Source organism: Pantherophis guttatus, chromosome 2 (genome assembly GCF_059756535.1).
Source record: "Pantherophis guttatus breed Tessera chromosome 2, ASM5975653v1, whole genome shotgun sequence".
Classification (NCBI taxonomy): Eukaryota; Metazoa; Chordata; class Lepidosauria; order Squamata; family Colubridae; genus Pantherophis; species Pantherophis guttatus.
In genome coordinates, this window is record NC_142064.1 from 163,047,392 (window position 1) to 163,060,934 (window position 13,543).

The window sequence follows — 13,543 nt, forward strand, 5'->3', positions numbered from 1 at the left end:
ATCATGTGTATCTCTGGGGGTAGGTCGTTCCAGAGGGCAGGTACCGCCACAGAGAAGGCTCTCCCCCTGGAGGTCACCAGCCAACATTGTCTGGCCGACGGCACCCTGAGGAGGCCCTCTCTGTGCGAACGAACTGGCAGGTGGGAGGCTATTGGCAGCAGAAGGCGATCTCATAGATACCCCAGCCCTAAGCCATGGAGCGCTTTAAAGGTGGTCACCAGCACCTTGAAGCGCACCCGGAAGACCACCAGAAGCCAGTGCAGCTCACGCAGGAGAGGTCACCAACACCTTGAAGCGCCCCGTCACTCCCATAATCCCCCGCATGGCCGCATTCTGAACCAACTGGAGCCTCAGGGTGCACCCCAAGGGGAGCCCCATGTAGAGAGCATTGCAGTAGTCCAGGCGGGAAGTGACGAGTGTCTGAGTGACCGTGCGTAGGGAGTGCCGATCCAGAAAGGGGGCCTCACCATCGCTTCTTTCAAGACGGCCGGTAGGACACCCTCACTCAAAGAAGCATTAATAATCCTCTGGAGCCAGCCTCGTGTAACCTCCCGGGAAGCCAGCACCAACCGGGAAGGACACGGGTCCAATAAACATGTGGTCGCATTCAGCCATCCCAGAATCCTGTCCACGTCCTCGGAGCCACAGGATCAAACTCCTCCCAGATAACACTCTCAAGACCTGCCTCAATCATCCCATCCGGACTTACCCAGTCAGAGGCCAGGCCTTCCTGAATCTGAGCGATCTTGTCATACAGATACTGCACAAAATCCTCAGCTCGACCCTGCAAGGGATCATCCTGTGCTCCCAGATGGAGGAGAGAGTGGGTCACCCTAAACAGGGCGGCTGGGCGATTATCTGATGATGCAATAAGGGTGGCAAAATAGCTAGATTTTGCCGCTTTTATTGCCACTAGGTAGGTCTTAATATGAGACCTCACCAGTGTTCGGTCGGATTTGGAATGGCTGGTCCTCCAACTGCTCTCCAGGCATCTTTTCCGGGGCTTCATCCCCCTCAGCTCCTCAGAGAACCAAGGAGCTAGGTGAGTTCAGTGCCGGGTCAGAGGCTGCAAAGGCACCACACGGTCCAAAGCCCCGGCGGCCGCACTGTCCCAGGCGGCCACCGGGTCTTCAGCCGAGTCATGAGCCAGAGTCTCAGGAAATGGCCCAAGCTCCATCTGGAACCTATCAGGATCCATCAGGCACCTGGGGCGGAACCACCTAGTCGGTCCCGTCTCTCTGCAGTGGGGTGTAGCGGTTAGAAAGTCAAGTCGAAGGAGCAAGTGGTCAGATCATGACAAGGGTTTGATGATTATATCCCCTGTATCAAGGCCACTCGACCACTGACCAGAGATAAAAACTAAGTCCAGAGAGTGCCCGTCCGTGTGAGTAGGGCCATGAATTAACTGAGTCAGGTCCATGGCTGTCATGGAAGCCATGAACTCCCGAGCCACCTCAGATGTTTCACCGATGGATGGCAGGTTGAAATCCCCCATGACCAAAAGTCTGGGGGTATCAATCGCCACCTCGGCTATGACATTGAGCAGCTCAGGCAGGGCCGTTGCCACGTGGCAGGGAGCCGGTACGTGATCAACAAGCCCATCTGCACTCCACGGCCCTACTTCACAAGAAGGGACTCACATCCGGCTATTCTGTGGAACAGTGGTCTCCCTCGGATCAAGACCTTCCTTTATAATAACTGCCACTCCCCCCGCCCCTGCCCTGAGCTCTCGGCTGGTGGAATGCATGGAAGCCTGGTGGGCACATATCTACGAGGGGAACTCCCCCCTCCTGGCCCAATCAGGTCTCCGTAATACCTGCCAGGTCCACTCCCCCCTCCTGAATAAGATCGCATTATACAATAGACAAAATGGAGATGCCATGACAAAGTGAAAGTGCAATTGTGGATTGCTTGTGGCTTGGAAGAGAAACTTTGTGTCTTGCTATTTAAACTGGATTACTTTGGCAACAATCAAGGAGGTTTGACTCTGGAGATATCCAATCTGTCTAGTGGAGGTTTTATTAATGGAAAGAAAGAAGAAATAAAATGGAACAATTATAATTGAACTAACAGGTACAGCAACAAAAGAAAATGGTGTGGTAACAAAAAAAGGGACGATGATACCATATATGGAAAAGAAGATACAAAAGAATTAAACTTTATAGAACTTTTAGCTTTGATAATATTGAAATTGAAAAGGAACAGTTTTGGACAGATTGGAAAAAAGAAGAAATGGAATACAGTGGCTTGCAAGATAAGAAAAATAACATAGTTTGATTAAAGTGGAAATGTAATGCTTAATGCATACCTGAAGCCTGAATACTGATATGAGGTGTTTTCCTTCTCCCTTTTTCTCTTTTGTTATCTTTTTTTCTTTTCTTTCTTTTGCTATTTTTTTCCTCTTTACTTTTCCTCTCTCTCTTCTCTCTCTCCTGTTTCCTTTCTTACTTTTCACATCCATTCCTTTTAAACTTGATTATATAAATACACATATACTAATTTGGTAATGAAATAAGATTATAAATGATTGAATGAGAATATGAGTTTTTAAATGTTTTGAATGCTTAAATGAATTTTTGAATTTCAAAATAAATATGAAGAGAGATGACTTTACAATCATAATTTACAATCCAGGAGAAAATATGTGAGAAGATATCTGTTAAAATAATGTTGAGTTAAAAATTGTGGGAGAATGCATTGAAAAAGCAACTTATGTAATATGCTGTGAATTAGTTAAAATAAAACAGCTAAAATAATAGAAGTAGGCATGGAGGAAAGCATGCTGGTATACCAGTTAAACAAGAGGTGGAGATTTGGAGGAGAATATGCTGGAAATCAGCCAAAATAAAATATGCTGAAAATCAGCCAAATAACAGTGGGAGGTTTGGAGGAGACTATGCTGGAAATCAGCCAAAACACAATATACTGGAAATCAGCCAAACAATGGATGGAGGTATGGAGGTGACTATGCTGGAAATCAGCCAAAATAAAACATGCTGGAAATCAGCCAAACAAAAGTTGGAGGTATCGAGGAGAATATGCTGTAAATCAGCCAAAATAAAATATGCTGGAAATCAGCCAAACAATAGGAGGAGATATGGAGGAGGATATGGATTTTGAGATAAATCTGTGTAATATGAAATATGTAAAATTAAAGGTAAATTGATAAAGTTTAAGATTTAAAGATTTGATGAAGGGGTCTAGAGATTAAGAAATATGGATAGAACTTTGATTTATAAATTGAAATAAAAAATAGAGCTGTAGTCAATTTGAAACTAAGATGTGTGGTGATAAAATTGTAAGGTAAATAATCAACCAAGAGGTTAGAATAGTTTTTAAAATCTTATGTTTTGATATTGATGTTAAAAGGCGTAATGAAGGGAGCTTGGGAAAGAACCAGATATAATTGAATTTATAAATGGGTATATAAAATGAATTAAGCTTCTATTTGGAAATTAAATTGGTAGTAATATAATAGAATGGTTCTGATTAAGATACTAGAATCTATGTTAAAAAATTTTTTTTTATTATGTTCTGATCTTTAATTTTAAAAGATGTAATGGAAAATTGTGAATGGAGCTTTTTAATATTTAAGCGATTACCTATCTATGACCGGATCAAGACTTCGCTCTTGAAAGATATGTTTTATGTTGGAAAAAAATAAAAAAATACTTTTCAAAAAAAAGAAAAGAAAAAAGAAATAGCTATTTCAGGGGGAAATTTTTTAAACTTGAAATTATTACACAAGAAAAGTGGTTACAATTCTTAGTGATTCCAGGTCTGGTCACTTTGTTTGGTTATGATTTTTAAGGGAAAAATGAAGTGCACCAACAGGTGCATTCAGAAAATAGAAAAATGACAAAAATCAAACTCATTCTACTTTCAGTTACTCAAAATACAGACTGAAAATTTCAGTATTCCAGTCTCTAGAATTCCAGTAGTCAGACTTGGAGATAAAACTTAAGTAGAGGTTCCTAGGTTACTTGAATTAAAAATAAATTAATATACCATATTCAAAATGTTGAGTCAAAAAAAGCAGAAGTTGCATTTCCAAATCAAAGGCAGGACCACAATCTTGATTTACCTTTTCTGGTATATTGCATTAAGCCATAATGAAGTTTGGTTTTTTTGGTTAAGACTAATGGACAAACCCATCCACTGATACGTTTACTCCTGTCATAAAGTACAGTCTGAGGCTTTTATGCAGTTAGAAAATACTGTTACTTTGTGGTCCTGAAAATTCTTTTCCCTCTTCAGTTGCAAAAAATTGATGGCTTCCTCTATTTTGAGGTAAAAAGTATGCAAGAAGTAGTAGAAGCTTTGCAATTACCCCATCCCAATTCCAGGCAAAAAGTAATAATCCCGATTCTACTCTCTTTCAAAACGCGGGCCCGCTTTCTTACATAATTATCTTACTGCAGCTTTGCCTCAGAAAAGTTAATTAAGTGTTGTCCCCAGATAGTAATACGTTATGCATTCCTATTTTATTTTCTAAGTTTATTTGCAATTCAGGCCACTACGGCTAGCTTAACAAACCATGGTCTAGTGCAAAACTCAGACATTAAGCACCAAAGTTAATAAAAGAGATATAAATTAATAAAGCCATGTATCTTCAGAAATAACAAACTGAAATATTTATCTACTACTTTAAAATAATGGAATAAATAAGGAACAAAGTTTATTTGTGACCAGATATGAGCACCAGCAAGGAAAACGTTATATTCTGAGAACTTTTTTCCCTCACTTGCTTACTTCTGCCATGAATCTCCTGAAACAAAACATTTTTAAGGGAACAGGAGAAATCTATGATAGAAGATTCTTAATTCCCAAACGTGGTTGATCGCACATAGACACACAAAGTAAAGAACCTGGGAGACAACTAAATATGCCATATTTTGGGCTCATATATTTTACTCTTTCAGGCCCAAATTATTGGAACATTTTCATCCTGCAGTCTTAGAGCCTCTTTAGGCCTACTAGAATATAGAAACATGGAATACTTCTACAAATACTGTATACATCTTGTTTAGATTTCTTATATAGAAGGCCTGATACATGATTTTGACATGATTTTCCTTTTTCCTGTTCCCTTTTGATAAAGCTATGTCATTTGATCATATGAAATGGCATACTAGCTTTGTGATTTATAATTTGATTATGTTTAATCATGTTAAGAGTCTAAAGGAAGTTGTCTTATTTGGTTGGGGATTGAGGCCTTACTAATCAATTTATTTACTGTAGGCTGAATGGCTATCCATGAACATATCTTGTACTGTTCACACTAGAATACTCTAGTTATGTCCACATTTACACATACATTATTTCTTGCTTTAAATTTAGACCTGGATCATGATGATTTCCAAGCTTAATTTGCATTGTTGAACTTTATTGACTGGCTGTTCCTATGTGAAGTTTGTTAATCCTTTGGGAATAGGTTGTTGATGTAAAAATTCTTTTGCATTTGCAATAAAGATAGTATGAATTATTACATGATGTAAATACTGCGGTATGCTTGCTTGTTTCCCTACTTTAGTTCAGACAATATTTTGGATGCTTTTTTAAAAAACATGTAATTTGGTATTGATAAAAACCATTGCAAATAAAGATGCTCTAATTCTGGTGGTTAATAGTGAATATGGAATATTAGACTGCAGCCAAATGTTCCTAAACAAAACTGTTCCCTTGTGTTGAGCAGACAAAACTGTCTACAGAATTCTGTACATTTGAAAAACGCTTGATTTTTGACAGTAAAGGTAGTCCTTGAGTTACAACAACAATTGGGACTGGGGCTGCTATAGTTGCAGTGGGAGTAATGTAGTCGTAAAGTGCAATATCATGTGACTGCATCATTTAATGACAACAATCCTGGGACTCCCAGTTGCTGTCATAACCCCAGGTTGTACAAGTTGTTAAGCGGGAAAAGCAGTGGGAGGGTCCAGGTGCTATGGGAGAGGTGGAGGTGCTGCAGGCAGGCACTAGGGAGCATGGACAGGTCAACAGAAGCTGACAGAGAATTGGCAGAGGCCTCAGGTGGTCAGCGGAGGCTGCTGGGGGTGACCTCAGGTGGGTCAGTGGAGGGTTCAGGAGGGCAAGGTGGTCTGTGTGGATGGATGGGGGTGCTATGAAGTACCAGATTCCTGGGAACTTGCACTCTGTAACAGGCTCCTCGGGAGAAAAAGCAGTGGGAGCAACTTTCTAGGGCAACTGCTGGCTTCCCCATTGATTTTGCTTGTGGGAATCCAGAAGGGAAGATTGCAAATGGCAATCACATGACACGGCTCACTGCAATGTAATTGTGAGCCAGGCATCTGAGTGCGCAATTACATGACTGCGATGGCTGGAATTTCAAGGAATAGTCATAAATCCACTTTTTCAATACTGCTGTAACTTTGACCTGTCACTAACTGAATAGACTAAGTCGAGGACTATCTGTCTGGAATTGTTGAATCAAAATAGTGCAAATGGACTCAAGCTTTTAAATTCTTCAGTTTACATTATGTTAGTAAATATTGAAGCAATGCCTTTTCAATTGTCTTACACTTTGTTTTTTAAATATCCTACCCAGTTTCCTAGGAAAATTCAAATATTTTTGAGTTACAAAGATGTATTCCTGTACCATAAGTGCACTTGCTTGCTCACATCAAAGCAAAACTGTATAGAATTGTGACTAAAATACGGGTATTCTGTTAAATGTGTAGGATTCCCAGTGAGGGCATAAAATAGATGGATCATCAGGCTAAGGGCCATCTACCTTATTTGGACCAGTTCTTACGTCTCTAGTTTCCTCACTGCTTTCCAGCAAAACTAAATAATATAAGTGGAAAGGCCTGGAAAGCAACAGAGGTTAACAGTCTCAAATAACATATGAAAGCAGACACAGAAGTTTCCTTTTCTAGCATTAACGTGTAATTTTAAAAAAATTAATCTACCTTTCCATATAATATATAATAAATCAAAACACTTTCTTGCTTTCTTCTGAATCTCATTTCATGTTCTTGAGCTAGGGTAGGGTAGGCAGTTTGCAGGCTGCCCTATTCTACATTGGTATCAAAGTAAATTTTCCAGTATCAGACCTGCCATCTTCTTTTCTGCTCCTGCAAAATAATACTCCTGAGTATTATGAGGAGAGTGAGAACTTCAACTGATAGAAATACTTGATGCCTTTCCTTACTCTTCTCATATAGTGCAAGTCCCCACTTCTTTAGACTATAGACTTATTAGTAATGAATTAATGCAAAAACTAATGCAAAAACTATCAACAAACTATCTGCCCTTTCTTTATCTCTCTCTTTTTTTTTTAATTTGATTTATATGCCGCCCTTCTCCGGAGACTCAGGGCGGCTTACAATGCGCTAAGCAATAGCCTTCATTCTTTTTGTATATTTATACAAAGTCAGCTTATTGCCCCCACAACTGGGTCCTCAATTTACCTACCTTAGAAAGGATGGAAGGCTGAGTCGACCTTGAGCCTTGGCGAGATTTGAACCTGCAGTAATTGCAGGCAGCTGTTCTTAATAACAGGGTGCTTTAGACCACTGTACTACCAAGACTCTTGATTCTTTTGCTCTGATACCCATCTGACAGCACATAAAGATGGTAATCTAATTTAACTCAACTGAAACAAGATTCGAGAATGGAGAAATTAAACTGAATGTTCAACTCACTGGCTTGCTTGTGGAAAATAAAAGGCAAATGGAAATACACCAAGTATGGGTGTTGGGGAAGAAGTCTTGATTGATGAATAATGAATGAATAATTTATTCACATCTACCAGCTTTTTTGTGAATATATTTGAATGCAAACTTAAAATAAGAAGGGAGAATTATTTGGTGTGAATCCGTTGTGGGGCTCAGTTGAACTGTCCAGCTAGAACTCAAACCAGTCTCTTTCTCTCTGCAGATACCTGAAGGAATTCCGCACAGAGCAGTGTCCCCTGTTTGTGCAGCATAAATGTACTCAGCACAGGCCCTACACATGCTTCCACTGGCACTTTGTTAACCAGCGTCGTCGCCGATCTATCCGTCGTCGGGATGGCACCTTTAACTATAGCCCTGACATTTACTGCACCAAATATGATGAGACCACAGGGATCTGCCCTGAAGGAGATGAGTAAGTTATTTAACGTTGCATTTTACTTGACCCTGATGGAAAGTCCAGTCTGTATTAACAGAGGCGATTTCATCAATTCAGCTTTTAAAATCTTGCAGAAGAGCATATCAAGAATGTGGAAAAACTGCAATGAAAACTTGAAGAAAGTATTTATTATGATTGCACTACTTTTATATATATTCCTCCCAAAGTAAAACCTGCATTTCAAAGTTTTGTGCTTTGTAATAATTCTAGAGAAATTTGTGAGATTTATCATAAAATAATTGCTTAGAGAATTAAATCTTTATATATGTTCTTAATTTACAAATGGAATTATTTTCAGAAGGAAAAAATGCTGGATTTTTCAAACCTGATGACTATTTATCTAAAAGGATTTTGTTTTTGTTTTTTTCTTTTTGGGCTGGAAAGAATGTTTGAGATTTTAAGTTTCCATGAGCTCTTTCTTTTTCTCCCTCCTCCTTAGGTGTCCATTCCTGCATAGAACTACCGGTGATACAGAACGGAGATACCATTTGCGATACTACAAAACTGGAATCTGCATCCATGAGACTGATTCAAAAGGAAATTGCACCAAGAATGGCCTTCATTGTGCTTTTGCTCATGGACCACATGACCTACGTTCTCCAGTTTATGATATCAGGTTGGTAGGGAATAAATTCTGTGATATTTACTTGCTAAATCGAAATGAAAACCCTGGAATGTAAAATGGAGGTAAGAGCAACTTCAGGAAAAGGGAGTGGAGCAGGGAGGGCAGAGGAACCCTGTCTCTCTAGATTTTTTTTCCTTTCCAACAAGTCTTTACACCTGCTGAAAGAGACAGACTGTCACCAGACTGTCCAAGAGAATACTGGAGAGGAGAAAAACTAAGCAGTGGAGGTTACTAGTAGGATAGCATGGAATATGTTCCTACCTGAGCCTAAAAAAGAAAAATAACTTTGATTGCTTGGCTTATTTTGTTTTCTCTTACTAGCCAAACTAAAAATGGCCATGGAGCAGGGGTGAAATGCTCCCGGTTCGGACTGGATTGCCCGATCCGGTAGCGATGGAGGCGGGTGGGTCGGAGAACCGGTAGCAAAAATCCCTGCCCTCTCCCCATGTCCACAATCAAAAGAGCCTTGGTAGTACAGGGGTTTAAGGCACCCTGTTATTAAGCTTATTAAGACCAGCTGCCTGCAATTACTGCAGGGTTCGAATCTCGCCAAGGCTCAAGGTTGACTCAGCCTTCCATCCTTTCTACGGTAGGTGAAATGAGGACCCAGTTTGTGGGGGCAATAAGCTGACTTTGTATAAATATACAAAAGGATGAAGGCTATTGCTTAACGCATTGTAAGCCGCCCTGAGTCTTCGGAGAAGGGCGGCATATAAATCAAATTAAAAATAAAAAAAAAATTAAAAAAATCATCAGGCTTTTTTTTTTACTTTTAAAAGCATTTTTTCAACAACCTCTTCGGCCAAAAAATGCTTTTAAAAGTTAAAAAAAAAAAAAAGCCTCTGATGATCGTGTGGCTCAACTGGGATCGTCAAAGGCTTTTAAAAGAAAAAAACCCTTTTTTTCCCTTTTTAAAAAAGCCTCTGCCGATCAGGCAACTCAGCTGGGATCGTCAGAGCCTTTTGAAAGCATTTTTTTAACAATCTCTTCGCTGAAGAGGTTGTAGAAAAAATGGTTTTAAAAGATAAAAAAAAAATTGGCCACGCCCATCCAGTCACATTACCCCCCACCAAGCCACGCCCACAGAACCGGTAGTAACAAATTTTAGATTTCACCACTGCTGTGGAGCTATAGAGCCCTAAGGCATGCATAGAAAATTGAACTATGTTTTACATTGGAAAACATCACTTTTTCCTCAGAACGCTGACACTGAGATGGAGGCTCTGTGGTAAGAATATATACTCAGCAAACAGCACACCATTTCAGTGCTAGGTTGAGGCAGATGTGTGAATGAAGCCAAATTACCACCAAACATCTGTGAATACAGTTAGAGGTGCAGGGGGAGAAATGCATAACCCTTTTTCATTCTCTTCATCCAACTTCTTCTTCCATGATGCAGCCAACAGACATCTGGGGTCTGAGAGAGAGGAGATGCCCAAGAGGAGAGAATAAAATCAGGGGAAACAGTTAAGAACTATAAACTCTGCAAATCACCCTTTTCCATTGCAATTTTGGTGGTGATGTTTTTTCCTGGGCTGCCTTTTACCTCAGCTTTTAGTAGGGATCTGAATATTATTAGAAAGATTTTTTTCCAAAAAGCCAATTGAGACATATGTTTTCCTTTGAGTATCTTTACCTGCATAATTACTAATTTATCTATGTTCCCTAAGGGAGCTTCAGGCCATGGAAGCTTTGCAGAATGGTCAGACCACATCAGAAAGTGGCATAGAAGGTCAGTCTGCAGTTGCTGCTAGCCATGCTATGATAGAGAAAATACTCAGTGAAGAGCCAAGGTGGCAAGGTAAGTTCCTTGGCGTTTTACACAGTACTGAATCCAATTATACTTGAATTAGTCTCTCCTCTAAAAAATATATTTGTAAAGAAGTAAGTATGCTTAGGATTTTAATTGACTAATTATACTTATCTTCACAGACACAACTTACGTTTTAGGAAACTACAAAACAGAACAGTGTAAGAAGCCCCCACGCCTCTGTCGCCAAGGTTATGCTTGCCCTTATTATCATAATAGCAAAGATAGAAGAAGGAGTCCTAGAAAACACAAATACAGGTACAGTGCTTCAAAACCTGGTTATAAAGGGCCAAGACTTTACATTTTCTTCATTTGGATAGTAACTTTACTCTAATCTCAGTGTAATAAATACATCAATCATGATGGGAAGACTATATTTCACATTAAGTAGTTAATTCATAGATCAGGATTACATCTGTGTAAAATGCTGCCATAAGTAAGGATTAGGGCGCATGTGCTTTAAGCCTGTTGCACTCTAATATGATGTCAAGATAAAAAAGAAAATAATCCTTGTGCAAAATAAGTTCGCATATGAGCAGGTGGCTTTCTTTGTTATGAGGGGATTTCCAAGTTGTAGTTCTCAGCATATTGCCACCATTGTAGTTAAATTCTAAGAATTAATCAAGGAATACATACTGAGACGCAACTGTTCTATTATGATGTTCAGAATATTGTTTCCTCATGAAAACTGAAATCAACATCAAGCCTAATGGTTTCAGAGTGAAGACTTTGAGATAGTACCTTTCTGAGAAGTGTATTACAAGAAAAACCATTATATTTCCTAATCATATGCTGATTAGCAGTTATTTATTTCCTTTGCTTATGTTCCTGCTGCCACAAGCTTTACTTTTGTAAACATTAAGCACTATTTTGGGAGATGTTGCAGGGCTCAGCTATAATCCAATTACATATTTATAATCTATTGGCCTTGGCCAATTTGAATTAAATACAAATGATTTCTTTTAGCGTTGTTTGATGAAGTACAATTTGCCCTTCAAACAGTAAAGGTGCTCAATAAAGGTGCTCAGTGCCAGAAATTAAGCTATATAAATATTGTAGATACAGTTTCTCTATTTGGCTCAAAAAGTATATGACTTTCTAATTCGTTCTTTTTCTGCCTATTGCTAAAGATCCTCCCCATGTCCTAGCGTGAAACATGGAGATGAATGGGGAGATCCTAGTAAGTGTGACAATGGAGATGCATGCCAGTACTGTCACACCCGTACAGAGCAACAGTTTCACCCAGAGGTAAAGACTCTTCCTTGTTGGTCATTTACGTAGACAAATGCAGAGATTACACAATTTACTGGAGATGATAAACTGCACAATACTCATGCTAATTACTGTTTTGATTATCTTGGAGGATGATTTACACCAGAAACGAGTTGAGGGAATACATCGGTTTGTCTTCTTGATGGCTTTTGATACCATCGACCATGGTATTCTTCTTGACCATCTGACCATCAAGACCATCTGGCCTTGGAAACACTGCTTTGCAACAGTTTTGGTTCTTCCTGTCAGAAAGTGCTGCAGGAGGACTATGGTTTGACCTTCTAGGATGTGGACCTATAGTGTCCCATAGGACTTGGTTTGTCCTCCTGTGCTGTTTAAAGCTACATGAAACTTCAGAAGGAACTCATTCAGAGCTGTGGAGCAGAAATATGTTGATGACAACCTGCTCAATTGCTCCCTACCTTCTAATTCCAAGATGCAACCAGTCTCTTTGAAGTTTGTTCATTGTGATAATAGACTGGATGACAGAGAACAAACAAGTTAAATCCAGAAGATGGAGGTGCTCTTAATAAGGAAACTTTTTGGTTAAGGAGAAAGCTAGACTCTGAGACTGAGGTGAAGCCTGTTCTGTAGCCTCATGAAGTTATAGAGGTTTTACAGTCGGAAAAACTTTCTCGTGTGTGCTTCCCAGGCTATGGAATAAGCCCCCTAAAATGAGCTGGGTTTTTATTTTTATTTTACTATGTTTTATATATGCATGTTTTAGTGTGTGTTTGGAAATATAATGTATAGATTCAATAATATATACAGTAAAATACAAGTTCAGTGCATCCTGTTTACAAGCCTTTCTGTTATTTAGAGATTGTGAAATTGCTTAGAAACTCACTAAAAAGATTTAAGATTCGGCTCCCTGGCAAGGGTGCTTCTGAAATATACTAGAGAGTTCCCAGTTAAGGAGGACAAGGCAGATTGAAGCAAAGTTTGGCTGATGGAAAAACAGCTTTCCAAAGGCCACAAAATCCCAAAAATTTAAAACAAAGTTTGGGATGTGAAAGGTCTCACAAGGAGTCAAAAAACAATCAGCTCAACTATCCTGGAAAGAAGATGGCATTTGATGATAGCGATGTGTAGAAACTGTGCCAAAGCCATGTGCGGAAGTGCCAAGAAGGTGTGGCTAGCAATTGCTGGGGCAGTGCGTCTGGATTGATTTCCATGTAATTGAAAAGTTTTCTTCTGAATTACTTCTGTTGCTGAAAAAGCATTTCCTAAACTGAAATAGGGTTCCTGGATAGTTCCATTTGATGGGACAATCTTTGAGGAAATTGCAAAGATAATTGACACTACAGTTCTATATGCATAGAGGTTCTGTGTAAATAAGCATAGATTATGCTATAATTCTGCCCATATATTATGTATATGTGTACATCACTGGAAATAGTTCTTTAAAGAGGTACAATTCTATAGATATTAAGTCCAAGCATAGGTTGAGGCTCAGGATTATACTGTATGCAGCCCTCGATCAACCGGAGTCCTCCAAATTTTATTTTTAGAATGATTTTTTTTTTTTTTTTGCCTTCAAGTTAGTCTTTGATTCCTGGAGACAGCCTAGATCAGTGATGGCTAACCTTTTTGCCATCACGTGCCAAAAGTGGGGGAAGCGCGGGGAGGGGAATGCGTGTGCGTGCCCACACCCATAATTCAATGTGCCCTGCGCATGTGCGCACGACGCCTCCCCGCTTTTG

General features: G+C 39.5%; 1 protein-coding gene across 4 annotated transcripts in view; it reads left to right on the forward strand.

Moving 5' to 3' along the window:
• The window catches only part of UNK (unk zinc finger), a 67,136-nt gene that overhangs the window by 30,105 nt on the left and 23,488 nt on the right, over positions 1–13,543 (forward strand). For all 4 annotated transcript variants that reach the window (XM_034408628.3, XM_034408629.3, XM_034408630.3 and 1 more), the window contains exons 2-6: positions 7,900–8,109; positions 8,573–8,749; positions 10,429–10,559; positions 10,691–10,826; positions 11,699–11,816. In XM_034408628.3, coding sequence (XP_034264519.1) covers positions 7,900–8,109; positions 8,573–8,749; positions 10,429–10,559; positions 10,691–10,826; positions 11,699–11,816 — 772 coding nt within the window. The remainder of the gene's footprint in view (positions 1–7,899; positions 8,110–8,572; positions 8,750–10,428; positions 10,560–10,690; positions 10,827–11,698; positions 11,817–13,543) is intronic.